The following is a 15,229-nucleotide window of genomic DNA, read 5'->3' on the forward strand; positions in this document are numbered from 1 at the left end:
TGGATAGGATACACATTTTGGAAATCATCAAACTGAATCACGAGGCAAGCACTAACTTGCAATGCTTAAGGGAAAATGCGAATAGTAAGGCCGCAGTACACACCAGGTTAGGTAATCAGAATCAGACATGAAAAGGATGAATAGTAACTGCAAACAACAAGAAAGAATTGCTTGGGACGAAACTAGATGGAGAATGCTGTTGAGCGGCCTATTCTCCTCTACGATGGGTAAAAGGTGTCATGTGGTAAGAAAGAATAATCAATTGTCTATATTTCAAAAGAGATCAGATGTAACTAAGAGGTTCACAGTCATATTACTCAGATACAGAACATAGAAAAGTACCTTTGAGCTTTAAAAATTTCCAATTATAAATAATGAATATTCTACTTAATGGAAATGTTGAACTTGATCTTTGTTCAGAGTTCATAAATGTTTTTGTTACGATCAACAAGTAACAAGCGTTAAACTGTTTATTGGTCATAGTTTGTCAATTCATTGTTGCCAAAGGTAAATGTTATATCCTGATGAGAAAAGTGGATAGTAACTGTTGGGATCCATTTATGGATCAATAAAATACATACATTTTCATTGTATAATTGTTGGGTGACTAGATTATGTATATTCATGTTCCTCTTATTATGAATTCTTCTGGAGCCCCTCTAGAGCTACTGCCGGTCCGAAGTCCGGATAAAGGAAGAGGGTTGGGTATGGAGTTAGCGACCACATCCTGTAGGAAACTAAATCGCTAAAAAACGCCAATCAGAAAAAATAATTCAAACCATTTAAACTCTGCCCTGGGAGTTAGAAAATCTTTATTTAGAAGAGTTATGATGTCTCATGATGAAAGCCGAATTATTTCGGAATTCAAGGGGCTGATGCTTGTTCTGAAAACCAAAGCAACCATTAATTTAGGTAGTTGTTACTATCATACAATCTGAGAGTCATTATTATAAGCTTTATTTTGACCTATGATTTATTATTGTACCATTTACCATTCTCGAGTTATGCCCTGTCAATTTATTACAGTCTACCACATTCACAGCCACTTTTGGCTAAATCTTGTACGAATGCTGTTTCCTATCTTATGACACGATGTGGTCTGTTTGGTTTGTGTATAAACTCTGTATTTTTGAGCTACATGATTTATATCACGAAGGTTGAGATTTGTGTTCTGAAATTAACAGACAGGCAGTAGTAGGCAGGAAGCAGGACCGATAAGTACTCTAGACTGCTCGTACCGGTTTATGCGTCATTGGTACGGTCGATAAATCACTATTCTTTAATTGACGGTTTCATGACGTTATATATTAATGGAAGCACGAATCCATGAGTTATAACAGTACATTCATTAATATGAGTATAAAGCCCATCTAGCTGTTCTTATGATATACATGTTTCTACTTTCTTTACATATAATTTGATAAATACAATCGAAAGTGACATATGATGAATAAATGTTTCACCTTGAGCATGCCACTTACGTTGCATGTTCTGTAGTTACTGCTTGTTGCGAAATTTAAAAAAAAATTTAAGCGTAGTTATTGGCTAGTAGTGAAACTCAGGTTGACGCGTATTTTCTCCGATCTGGGACTCATCCACTAAATGTATCTCAATCCCAGAGTTGATGTTCATTCTGTGACTCGAATACCAGTACCGTTCTTTTCAAACTCCATTGCGTTAACCACTTAGCTACTGAGTGCTGATAGCCAATTGCTTGTGCAATCGGGTGAAGTTTAAATTCAATTGATGTTGCTTTGTTTGCATATTTATACGTACTGATTACAGTTAAGGAGTGAATACTGACTCTAAGATGAAGGTACATCCAGCCGAACAGTTTCAAGTGGGACGAAACACGCGTCAAACCGAGTTCCACTACTAGCCACTATTCAATTTTGCTCAAGTAGCTTGTGACTTAAGGCCCTATCGAGGCGATCCGCACAGGATGCACATAGTCCAACAAGAGACTGATCAATTACAGTCCTAAAACAATAATGAGAATATACAAGTTAAACAAAACTAAGGGAATCTATGGAAAGAATTGTTTCATAATAAGTTTAGTCATTCAAATAACACGTTTCCTTTTGAACTCCTAACTTAATGAAATTCACGTAAATTATGTAGATCAAGTATAAGAAGAATAAAAGGGTACAGAATAATCATACCTATCCTCTGTTATTAACGATAATAGTAAACCATAGTACTACATAACAGAACCAACACACGATGTTTGCGAATACTGACGATCGTATTGTCTGATATCCCACTTGATTCTAAGTCGTCATCGTCGTCCATCATCTTTGTATTTATCCCTTATAACATTTCGAACAATATCCAGACACTGGGATTGCGTCGAGTGACATTTTATGAAGTCTATTCTTTTCAAAATCCTCGTCTACCATGTCGTATCTCATCCTGTAGTACATATAGGTATTTGTTACAATGAACAAACTAAACACCAACAGTTGAGATTACACGGAATATGCAGATATTACACAATGCTCTGTGAATGTTTTTCCACTTCTTGTTCAAACAAATGGCATAAGATGCAACCATTCTTCCCAGTACCATTAAAGAACGTAATTGTAACATGAGTACATTACATAGTAATATTAAAAAGATTAGGATCAAATTTCTACGATGGTTTCAAACTTAAAGAGAGTCAAATTCATGCCATGTACAGTCTCACTATATTTAAAACCAATAATCATATGTACGTCAATGAAATCTTAGGTCAGTTCAGGAAAGTTCTGTTGGTGTATTGTACTACAATAACCAGTGAATTATGCTTCACTGACAAAGACAGAAGCAGAAATTCAGTGTTTATACGAAAGGTGATGCCGTGTTTTACCGTTGATGTATTCGCACAACAGAAGTCTGTGTCAAGTAGAAGTAATAGAGTTGTTGTCTCATGTGTTACTAATTAGAACTGTCCAATACGCACACTTGTAGACGTTTTGCTATTACCGACAGCTTATAAGCTTCTGTTTGAGCTCTGAAATAAAAGTTTATTCCAAAAATAATCGTTAACCACATTTTGGTGTAATCCTGACAGAAGATTTCTATTTCATACAGACACTATATCAGAAATTCTAAGTGTTTATTTCACTACTAAGATGATTTGACATATATGAGATGTTTACTACAGGTTACATAAAGTGCAGTTTCATGACTGAATTACGATATGATCATTGGACAATTCGCAAATGCCACAAACTGAGATGTGACATTTCATAGAATGATTTAGTACATGAAGTGTAAGTCCTCAGAGTGCTCAGGGATAAAGTCAGTCATTCGTTAGACCTTAAAAATCTGTATACATAGTTAGTAGCTCATGTTTGTGGAACGTGTGATGATGTCACGAGAACATTTGTGCAATGATTTCTCTCTCAGTACCTCAGTATTGTGGTCTCATTTATAGTTTGCATGTAATAACCGCTTGTTATATTTGATCGATAGTTTGGCATATTGATCCTGCTGACCTTCTTTAAGTACACTGAAGTTCAGCAAATGTTTTATTCATAAATGTACCATAATTAGATGAAAAGAACGTTTTAGGGCACATGATGTCGAAGTATTTTTTCTGTTTGTACACTGAACTTACCTGCATCACAGAGTTAATGTTGCGCACAATATGCATATATGCCAATAATAGAGAAACGAAGCAATTACAGTCCCAAATAACAATGGAAAGATTCAAGTAAACAGTGACAAGTGAATCGAAATTTCACCTCGTTGTACTAGCTAGTGACTATCAGGACTCAGTGTGTAAGAGGATAATGCGATGGCGTTTGAAGTGAACGGTAGTAGATTGTAGAATCCAAACCACGGTTTGGACTGCTGAATAGCCTTCTAGGTACGTTAGACACGCGCCCTTGCCCGTCAATATCAAAACAAGTAATCGAGTAAATAGCGGTTCAATAATTCATAAATTTAAATGTAAATCGTTACCTAAACAAATATAACCACCCGGCTATTCAACCAATAATTGTTCAATCAATTAAATCTAAATTACAATAAATAAAGAAGTTGATAAAAGATGCGGAAAAATTACCAGCCACAACAAATGAACGCTATTCTATCTTGACTGGATAGAACACACACAAAAGGAGGAGCAAATCAATATGGCTGCCGCCATTAACAAATGTCAAGTAAAACAACATCGATGCAGTTCGGGAACAAACATGAAAACGTAGTGAAGGCGTAATAAAAATAAAAACTATGATAAAAAAAATACAAATATTAACAATTCAAATGTAATCAAAAAACTAACAATGTACAACTAAGGGGATCAATAGGAACAAAGTGCAACTATATACATTGAGGGATTTTCACACACACACACCAAATATTCAAAACGGATCTTACACATATTTGAGTCCCAGAGCGAACATCAACTCTGAGATTTAAGAACATCCGGTCGACGAGTCTCAAATAGGATGAAAAGCATGTCCTGGGTTCTACCACTAGCTACTATCCATCTTTACTCATAATCCCCGTAACTTAAGGCAATATAGGGGTAAATCGTACAGGATATACACATGCCAATAAGAGAGAAACTGATCCATCACAGTCCGATACATCAATGAGAAGATTCAAGTAAACATCACTATCAAGTGTATTTAATACAATCTACTTCATTGCTGCCTTAGTTCAAAAAATAATATATTCATATAGAATATAGCTGTTTACTAATAAAAACTAAAACTTCAATTATTTGTTCATATTAGAATTTTAATACTTAAATTTTTGAGTCGATTGAAGCTAGAACACCATGGAAAACCTGGAACCACTGAACGGCCGTTTCCATCTAGTATGGGACTCCCGAGCCGTGCACATCCACGATAATGCGTCACTCTCCAATAGGTATTTCCTGAAATCCTAGTGAGAGGTTGTGACCAGTGGAGTTCAACCAGGTCTGTTGTGAGATAGTAACTCAGTGAAGCGAAAGGTGGATGTGTCGTTCAATTTCGTGGATTAGTTGGAGTTAAATATTAACACCGTTGAATTCCGTTGTTCGAAACTGATACGTCTTGGGTTCGAATCTAGGACTTAACGATAATCTAGTGCTTTTTGGTTTTCCCTGATGATCTGGCTTCAATTGTCTCACAAATTCAACCATTAAATTACATAACAAACTTGTTACGAATAATGAATACACTTTAGTCAGTCTAATCAAGACTTCTTTTATTATTACTGTATTGATAGTAAAGTTCTTTTAGACAAGTCAGTATTCATTACATATTGGTTAGTAATAAATAAATGATCTTTACACTTTGAGATTATTAAAACAAAATATGTGACTGAACATTAAATCACTTAAAACAAACGGAACTTATTATTTTATAGTAAGGAGATAATTGAATATAAACAAATAAGTGAGTCTATTTAATAACATCCAGTTGGTGTTGTTTTACTTGTATATTCTCATTACTGTTTTAGGACTGTAATTGATAAGTCTCTTGTTGGCATACGTGCAATCTGTGAGGATTGCATTGATATTGCCTTAAGTCACAAGCTTTATAAAAAACGATGGATAGCGACTAGTAAAGGAATCCTGTTTAACGCGTGTTTTGTCATATTTGGGACTCGTCACCTGGATGCACCTGAATCTGAGTTGGTGTTCACTCTGGGACTCGAACCAAGTAGTGTCCGATACAAACACCTTCTCGTTATTTGCTTAGCTACTGAGTCCTAATAGTCACCTGCTTGTGTGATGGGGTAAAGTTTAAATTCAGTTGCTTCTGTTTTACCTGTATCCTCCCATTGTTATTTAAGACTGCTATTGATCAGTCTCTTGTTTACCAATCTTTGATTTATATTTACTATAAAAGATATAACATTTCAATTAATTCTGAATGACCATGTATACGGAAATTTAACTGTTATTACAATCACAACAGTCTCTATACAACCTCATTCTTATTTTAATTATCACATGCTTACTAGTGAATAGAGTGTAATTAAAAATTGTTATATCTAGAACCTCAGTCAGTTAGCTACAACGTTGGACCGGGCACATATATATTCATCCGCCCCAGAGTTTGTACATCTACGCCATTGTGGTCGATTCTAGGCCATATATCACCAAGAGTCTCCAATCATTGGTTACGATAATCACATAGACCCCAACGAAGTTGTCTGCATATACCGACATGACTCAAATTAGAAGTTAGTGGCTTCAAGGTTTGATGCTACGTTTTGGTTTGGCCTCCGCTAAATCTCTCCCAACTATCTCCAACACTAGTCAGCATTGTGCGTCGTGGTAATCGGTGTTTAGGCATAAATTACACGTGGCCCAGCCACCCCAGTCAGTGAAGATTCACAATATCATCAACTGATTGACCATCATTTCTTAATAACTAGTGTCTTACCTCATTATTACTTACCCAGCAGATGCGAGCAATATTTATGAGACATCTGTGGTCAATTACTAGTAGCTTGCGAATATATCCTGCTCTTGATGCCCATGTTTCACAGACAAAAATAAGAACAAAACGAACTGTTGCACAGTATACTCGTCCCTTAATTGAGAGACGAATATCTCGTCTTCGCCCTATGTTGCGTAAGTTGACAAAAGCCAAATGAGATTTCTGAGTCCATGCAGAGATTTCGTCAGACACCAATTCATTTCGGCTGACCAGACTTCCAAGTAAAGTGGTCGATGCGTTCGACTTCTTCACTCCCTATCCTTAGTTCAGGTGTTGATTTAGACCAGTCCGGAAGCAACAACTTGCATTTAGAGGGAGAGAAAAGCATCCCAAACATCGTTGCATTGTTTCTGAGTGCTACTAAAAGACTCTTACACTAATTATCATATGCTCATTAGTGACTAGTTTCAAGATACATTTCATGGTGTTCTAGTGAGAATCCATGACCATTGGAGTCTAATCCACTTATGGAGGGTGTGAGACAGTCATCCACCTCAGACAATAGATGAAGAGTTGGGAAAGATCATTGATCGATCGAAGTCAGATATTAACACTGTTTGATAGCGGCTCTATGGTCTAAATGTCAAATGTTGACGCACAATATCGTAAGTTCTGGATTGAAGTTCCACATGTGTGGTCGTGGATACGCACAGCTGAGAAATCTCATACTAGTACAAAACGGTCATCTATTTCTTCCAGGATTCCAATAATGGTTTAAGGATATTCTTCAAAATTATTATTATTATTACTATCATTTCATTTAAAAGTAATTGCCAGTTAAAAGAACACCCCAAATTCTATACTCATAACCACTGTTCCACACAAAATAATCCCACAACTAACCACATATATTTAACCATTATCTTTATTATAGAGAATTCTAACAGAAATAGACGGTTATTCCTTGAACTGTTCTATAACGATGGATACTTCAACAAATGAAATGATCAATATACTGAAATATGATCATTTATTGATTATATCAACATATACAAGAACAGTATGTGATTTATTTTCATTTATAAACGGTTTATATTACAGGTATTGATACTTGTTGCGGTACTAATAGGAGTTATGTTACTTGTCATAGTCATATCATGGCAATTGTAAGCAACTTGTTGAATAATAATATCAATCTTTCAGAACACTATTAATGACAACGTTCGCTACATACTACTCCATTTTTGTCGATATACTGCTGTATGTTGACTGGAATTCCTTTTATGTTACATATAATCTTTTCATAACCTGAATCAAATACGAGTTATAAGTAGACATGTTAATATGGTGGAGAAGATTTGAATATCATGTGAATGATTTTTATGAAGTTTTGTTCTTTTAGTTGGATATTCATGAGGCGTTTATCGTTCTTCTAAATGACGTCAACATCGGCACAAACGTCGGATAGGGGTAAAGGGTTCGAATTTCTCCACATATGGTTCACAGCTATTCTTGTGGACCTCGATGTTTATCGGTTCTTCTTAATCTTAAATCTGTCATTGTTTACTTCTTTATTTTGGTGTCATCTCCATCACTTTAATTTGTGGTCCTACGTTTGTTCAAAGTTCTCCTGATTAGTTGATAAATTGGATCGACTCAAAGTTAACAAGAACCAATCAACATCGACCTCTACAGGTCTACAGCTGCGAACCATATGCTGGGAAATTCGAACACTTCATTTCTACCTGAAGTTTGTGCTGATGATAATATCCTATAGAGGACCAATGAAAGCCCCACAATAAAACCATCCACCTCAGAGAAAAAAACTATCAAAATCGTTAACAACTTAGGAAATGTGTGTAAGATTTGTGCTTTCATAACAATCAACATAGAAATGCTTATAAATTCAAATTGTTAAGATAAAGGTTATTCATCATTTATTTTAATACAAACATCCATAACGCTGAAGAAAAATCATTGATAAATGTTGGATAATGGATAACAGTGGAAAACGATACTTAATAGGTACTAATAAATTTCATAGCTCATTATCTTAACTATTAAAATTACTATGATATCCACAAAACCCCTTCTGATATTAATCAGCATATGCTTACTAGTAACAGTCTACAAGAGATATTTCCTGATGTCCTAGTGAGAAGCAGTGATCAAAGGAGTTCAGCCGGTTCTGTTGTGAGATAGTAACTCACTGAAAACAATGGTGGATGTGTCATTCAATTTCGTGGACTGGTTGAAGTTAGGCATTAACACCGTTGAATGCCGGCGGACTCAGTGGTGTAGAGGCGAAGTGTTCGTGCGCGAGACTGGTAGGTCCTGCATTCGAGTGTCGTGAGGCAGAATCATGGATGCGCTCTGCTGCGAAGACCTACGCTGAGACAAAACGGCCGTCCAATGATTACAGGGTTTTCATGGTGGTCTAACTCCAACTGACTCATGATCTTCACCATTGAAATTAATATAATATCCGCAAAACCCCTTATGATATTGTTTATTCTTGATGTGTTTTGTAGAGTTATCGCTTCGGCAATAGCATTGTTGATTGCTTTTGTTAAGAAGATATATGAGAAATATCCATTGAATGTCGGCCTTGCAATAATTTATGTAAGAAGTGTTATAAATCATTTTACTTATAGATTAATAATCTTTCATTAAATTTTCATTAATGAGATGAATTTATGTTGTCGTTATATGGTTGTGGAGGTTATTATGTTTAGAATGATAACATGGACCGATCACTGTTTGATCACCATTGAAAACTTGGAACCATTGGACAGCCGTTTCGTCTTAGAATGGAACTCTCCAACAGTTCACATTCACGATCCCACACGCAGGAATAGGACCTAGCACCTTCGGTTTCGGGCTAAAACGTCTAAATTTTAGACTTATGAGCCTGTTTTCAGAGATATTAACGTCCAATTTCAACCAATCCACGATATTGCGCGATCATCTGCCATTGTCTGAAGTGGTTAACTGTCTCACATCTAACACTGTTGAACTCCACTATTTACATTCAATACTTTTAATTATATTTCCTTGAATAATCTTCAATCAAATCGCTAAGCAAAACGTTGAATTTACATCAGATTCATTCAATGAAATGTTACAAATACATTCTACCTCCTTAATAACTTACATTGATTTATTTTGTTTTCATTTAGTCAATATGCGTTGCTACAGCGATTGGGCTTTGGAATCTCGACGTAGCTATTACTATTCAGCTTGTTGCTTGTGTACTTGATTTGACAATCTTTACATCCGCTTTATTAATTGGGGCATTAATTGAAACAAGTTTAATGGATTCTTTCAAAGTTCTATTGATAATCCTTTCAGTTATTTCAGCTATAATCATTTCAGCTATGGTTATCGTCTATTTGTTTCAACAAAATGTATATAAATAAGTTACATTTATTGGATTTAGATTTGTTCCGAAATCCTTGAATAAAGTTCTATATCAAGAAAATCTAAAAAGGCTGACATTCACAATTGATTGATCATTGAGTGGTGTTCATTGTCATGTATATCAGATCCTTCTTACTGCAGATCGAACGCTATCCACCAATTTGCAATGTGGCCACTAGTCTAAGTGACTCGACATTGTATGCACTATGTTAAGATAAGATGGTGGTTGGAGTTAGTCAACAGGAAACCCTGGGCTCAGATTTCGTGCTATTTGGCACTCATCAGTAAGGTGTACCTGTAATCTTGAGGGAACTGATGCTCCCTGACAGATTCGATCCTATGTCACCCAGCTTCAAAGTCAGAGACGTTGCAAGTAGGTTATCCGGGCCACGACTGACCTTCTGTAGGAGTGAGATGTATTTACAATTGATTGACAACTGGATGGTGGTCACTTTCCGGGGTCCATTGTTTCTTGTTGACTACCTACAACCACCATTATAATAACAATAGGAATGAAGGAACGATGAATTTTATAAGAGACAGTTGATGGAAGACGTACAAATGAAATACTTAATGCTTGGTTTTCATATTTTAGAATTGGTACTCAGTAATAAACTAGTTATCCTTGCCAAATCTCCGTTCACTTCAATAGTATCGGAAGTTTTGTATGACATGCTTAAGTACTTGATCATTAAGATGGGAGAGAAAGATTTTGTTCATTTTTTTCAAAATAGATGACTCATCAGAAATAGTTTTAACGCATTATTAAATTCAACGGTTATTAGGTACTGATAAATCTTCTGATTAGACGCTTGAAGCAATTTCGTAAGCTCCCACGGCGGGGGTGTTGTTTAGGAAATTGAGAAGACGGAAATCGAATATCTGGCACCTCAACCGGGTTGGGGGATATGGAGGATCCACCTAGTGGAGTTCGAAAACCCTCAATCCGAACCGATGGTGAACATGGCATTCAGGATCCTGAAGGTATTAATGACACATGAACCAGTCGTCGGTCACTGACTACCACGGGACTGTATCTTTTGGCATTGCTCCTCTGGGGCCAACAGATACATATGCACCACACAAATCTCATTTGATTTTTATGAAGGCTGTGATACCGACCGGGTTCCCAAACCGAAACAGGTGGTTCCCTTGAGCAGCCGCACCCGGAGCCCTCTACCCAAATGTCTGATCCACAAGGTATTGGAGCATCGTAACGAGATGCAGTCTCATGGTAGCCGGTGATCAACAAAAGGTTCATACGCTATTTGTTCCCTCCGGGTACTGCAGCCCATGTGAACCATTGGTTTGGAATCAGAATTTCCAGCCGCCCTAGGTGAACTCTTCCTGTCACCAACTCGACTTAACCCCCTTCCGGACATTCGCTCTTCCACCTCTCAAATTCGCAAACAACAGTAACGCCACGAGAAAGCAGTGAGTAGGACTTCCTTGGCAGTGGTTGTATGCACGTGGCCATGAGAGAGCATTTCGAAAGAGAGAGCTGACTCTTCCCAATCACGGCCGTACCAGGGCATTTGTGGGCCTTTAGATCAAAGGCTCCGGGTGTGGCCCCTAAGTAAACCACTTGCTTCGGCTTAAGCACACAAGCAGTATCACAGACCACACGCAAATCAAGTGACTTGTGTGGCACATATGTATTTGGTGCCCCTTTGCTCTACCATTGATGTGTTCCAATAAATAATAAATAAATAAGCTCTTCTCATAAGCCTAAGGCTAAATCTACACGACACAACTTGAACACGAAATAAAAGGCGACGAATATAGAAAGAACGCTTTACTTCAAGGTTAGTTTGTGTACAGAAAATTGAAGGTATTAGTAGAAGTTCAGATGACCTTGGATTTCTGGAAGGTTTTGCAGCCCAACTAAACATATTATCAGGATAGGTAACTATTCATTCGGAAATGTGACACATGACTCTTCACTTTGTAGATGTTTCTGAGACATGTGTATGGAATGTTGATTGGACAAATTGTTTTCGAGAGTTGACAGGGCTCCTCTAAGCCTTTTCCAAAGAATATTCAGGATCTCTCCAACAAGTACACTGATAAATTATGCTATACATTCATGTTTGCCAATTGTTCAAATATTAATTTATTCTCACTTTTAATTTCTTTACAGGTAAAGGTAGTGATATTTCTGTTCATATGTACAGAAATATTACTATTTATTGTAAGTTGAATACACTTACACTTCACTTATTTAGAGTAGAATTACTTTCTAGTAAATGTGATCTGTTTTATTATTCAGATTTCAAAAATTACACACTATCCAATCGGTACTTAAGACAGATGAATCAGGAGGTAAAACATCAGACAGATTTGAATCATTAGTCATTGTATTGTGTTTAAGACTACAATTGATTAGTTTCTTATTGAAATTTGTGCATGTTCACTCCGGCACTCAAACCCAGTCCTAACGAATAATTAGAAGATTCAAGTAAACAATATCAAGTGAATTGAAGCTTCACCTCACTGCACAAGCAAGTGGCTCTTAGCACTCAGTAACCATGCAGATAAAGTGATAGCGTTTGAACTGGATTGTACTGAGTTCAACTGCAAGAGTGAACATCACTTCTGAAATACAAATACATCCACTTGACAAGTTTTAAATAGGAACTAAACGAACGTCCTTGATTTCACTAATAACCACTATCTATCTTTGCTTTCAAGGCTTCTTGTTCAATCATTTCATACTTAGGTATGAAACTCTGGTCATCAGTGCCATCAGTTAGTTCATTTCATTCTTATAACCATTATAACCATATAATAATAATTCTCTTTAATTTTATAGATGACAATATTTTACAGTCATTTCACCGTTGGAAAATCACGATATCGATTATTTTATCCAAATTATACTTTGGCAGCATTATTATTATATATTATGTTTTCAACAGCTTTACCAATCACTGATGATCTGGTTTATACCATGAGGAATAATTGGAATGTAACAAATTCAACTGGATTTTCACTTTATAATGATACAACCTTATAGTTTCACTTCATTACAGACTATAAAACTTGGTTCCATATTGAATGTCTTAAATATATGATAATACATATTATTCAAGTGAAGCTATTGTATAAGACCAAAGACTTTGAGAATAAAGATGAAGATATAATTTGTAGTCTCGAATATTCTGATTTGTGTGTAGTGGCTTTGCTTCGTCAATCAATCACTCTTGTAATCGTAACTATATAGACCTCAATAGTGTTTGAAAGAGGTGAGACGACCCTTGAGCGAAACTAAAGAGAGTTTGAGAATGTCCACCTACATAATGTCGTTAAATGATGGTTATAAACCGATGTGTGAGGAATAGGGATTAATATTTATAGTTGATAGCTAGGGTTAAGAATCAGATATATGTTTTCACAATGAAATAACATCAACTAGAATGCCCAAACTCTATTTAGTTAAATGAATGAATTAATTTCGCGCCAAAACTTAAGATCGGTTATCGTAAACCTGATTGGTTCGTCCATAAATTATAGTCTTGCAGGCGAAGAGAATCAGCAACTGTAGTGGTTTATTTTGAGATCACAAAACTACAAGCACATCGAGGGTACTTAAAGCTGGGAGGCGACTAAGCATAAGTTAACGGTTTCATAGACACATTGATGGTAAAATTGCATAAAGGCAGAAGAAAGGCAAGGCAAGGCTAGGACTAATGATAAGACGTGAGTACATATATACATAAAGAGGACGATGAATTATCGAGTGATATTTAAGCAATCGACATTTTAACAAGGTTGTTTTCTACAGGACAAGGTTGCCGATCCTATGCCTAACTCTTCTACTTTATCTGGGCATCAAACTAACAACATATCTGGAAAAGCTATAGGTGGAGCTAATGTAGATGTAGTTAATACTTCATCTCATAGATAACAGAATTGAATGTGCGGACGCTAATTGTTGTTCAATAACATTAAAGGAAGTATGTGAACTAATAGAGTTATTAAAGTGCATTAAAATTTACTCTAACGATTGTAGAACTATATTGAATGAGTGTTTAGAGGCCACACCACCTGAGCACTACACTCGACATTATCCCTGCACTAGACCGCCCCAACAGAATCCTTCTCTCCCAGCCCAACAAAAGCATCCACAGAACTTCCCTCTTTCCGCATGTTCTTTGGCAGAGACAGCAAATGTATTGAATGAGAAATTAGGTGGATATGCCCAATTTATAGTGATGTGACGGGAAAAAAGTCAAAATTCGATTGAGTTAATCATTATCAGTCTTGTTCAACATTACTTGCGTTTTGATTCAATGTGATGATTATTCAGTGTGGTAGTTGTTCTCTCGTCTGATATTTTATTCTGCATGATATACGATATTCTTGTATTCTTTTCTAGTAGGTGGTTTAGTGGAGCACGTAGACGATGGAGATCAGGGAGGAAGGTACCATAATGGCTGACCAATCCGAAGAACGATCGTAGGGTAGGAATGTCCCTAGATCTAGGCACAGTTCTGACAGCTTCAGTGTTCTCTGAATCTGGTCGTCGTCATTTTTTAAGGTTGCTATGAGATCCTAGGAGCCGAATCTAACATTCAAACAACATGACATATCATATAGTTTAACGCAGAATCACAGAATATCTTGGTAAAATATGAAAATCATACATTCAATACATTCTTTACACATATTCTATCAGTTGTCCTTTATATGCTTCATGATTCTTCCAACTCTACTTTTATTCCAATTCCTATCTGTTTCCTATCTCTCTTCTTCACTTTGAACTTCTCAGTCTTCTACTGTCAGACATTCCATTTCTGATTGGTATTACACTCTAAGTACATCTGACAACGTAAGTAGCATACACCTCAATTCTATGCTTTCAGATAGACTAAAAAAAATAGTAAAGATGAACTAATGTACTTTCAAGAAAATGAATTCCCTGAAACCGTTTACTAAACAGAAATCAAACATAGTAAGTCAATCAATTTGACATTAGTTAGACATTATCACAACTGGATTCCAGTCGGCTCACTGATCTAGAGGTTAAGTGTTTGCTTGAAACTGTGTTCCGCTGCTAGCCATCTTAAGGCTATATCGATGCAATCCATACAGGATGCACATATTGTTATATCCCGATAAGAATAATGAATGATAAATTTTGGGATCCATTTATGGGTCAATACTTGAGTATATTTTTATCGTATAATTGTTATGTAACTAAACTATTCATATTCATGTTGCTCGTGTTATAAGCTTTTATTTGGCTCATAGACTATTACTATACGTTCTATCATTCTTGAATTATGCCCTGTCTATTAGTCACTGTCTCCCACATTTACAGCCACATTTAGCCAAATCTTGTACAAATGTTGTTTCATATTTTATGTTACCTTGTGATTTGTCTGATTGATATATAAACCGAGTATGTTTGAAACAAACGATTCATATTGCAGAGGCTG

The 15,229-nt window shown here is 36.2% G+C and overlaps 1 protein-coding gene across 5 annotated transcripts; it reads left to right on the plus strand.

Moving 5' to 3' along the window:
• The first annotated feature begins 5,175 nt into the window (after positions 1-5,175).
• On the plus strand, positions 5,176-12,936 carry MS3_00011074 (uncharacterized protein). Of its 5 annotated transcripts, XM_051219480.1 has the most exons (8): positions 5,335-5,375; positions 7,303-7,428; positions 7,470-7,534; positions 7,572-7,628; positions 8,900-8,990; positions 9,548-9,775; positions 11,929-11,979; positions 12,601-12,936. In XM_051219480.1, the coding sequence occupies exons 2-8, from the start codon at positions 7,351-7,353 to the stop codon at positions 12,802-12,804; spliced, it is 774 nt and encodes a 257-aa protein (XP_051065807.1). In that variant the 5' UTR covers positions 5,335-5,375; positions 7,303-7,350; the 3' UTR covers positions 12,805-12,936. The 5 variants fall into 5 exon arrangements, with proteins under 5 accessions (XP_051065805.1, XP_051065804.1, XP_051065806.1 ...); XM_051219479.1 differs by having other exon boundaries at positions 5,176-5,375; positions 7,470-7,628; XM_051219477.1 differs by lacking the exon at positions 7,572-7,628 and having other exon boundaries at positions 5,176-5,375.
• The last annotated feature ends 2,293 nt before the right edge of the window (positions 12,937-15,229 follow it).

Source organism: Schistosoma haematobium, chromosome 6 (genome assembly GCF_000699445.3).
Source record: "Schistosoma haematobium chromosome 6, whole genome shotgun sequence".
In the NCBI taxonomy this organism is placed as follows: Eukaryota; Metazoa; Platyhelminthes; class Trematoda; order Strigeidida; family Schistosomatidae; genus Schistosoma; species Schistosoma haematobium.

Coding starts and splice junctions, on each gene's coding strand:
- MS3_00011074 (XM_051219480.1), top strand. CDS start 7,351: ATGGATACTTCAACAAATGAAATGATCAATATACTGAAATATGATCAT. Junction 7,429..7,469: donor TATCAACATATACAAGAACA/GTATGTGATTTA, acceptor TTTATATTACAG/GTATTGATACTTGTTGCGGT. Junction 7,629..8,899: donor ATTTTTGTCGATATACTGCT/GTATGTTGACTG, acceptor TGTGTTTTGTAG/AGTTATCGCTTCGGCAATAG.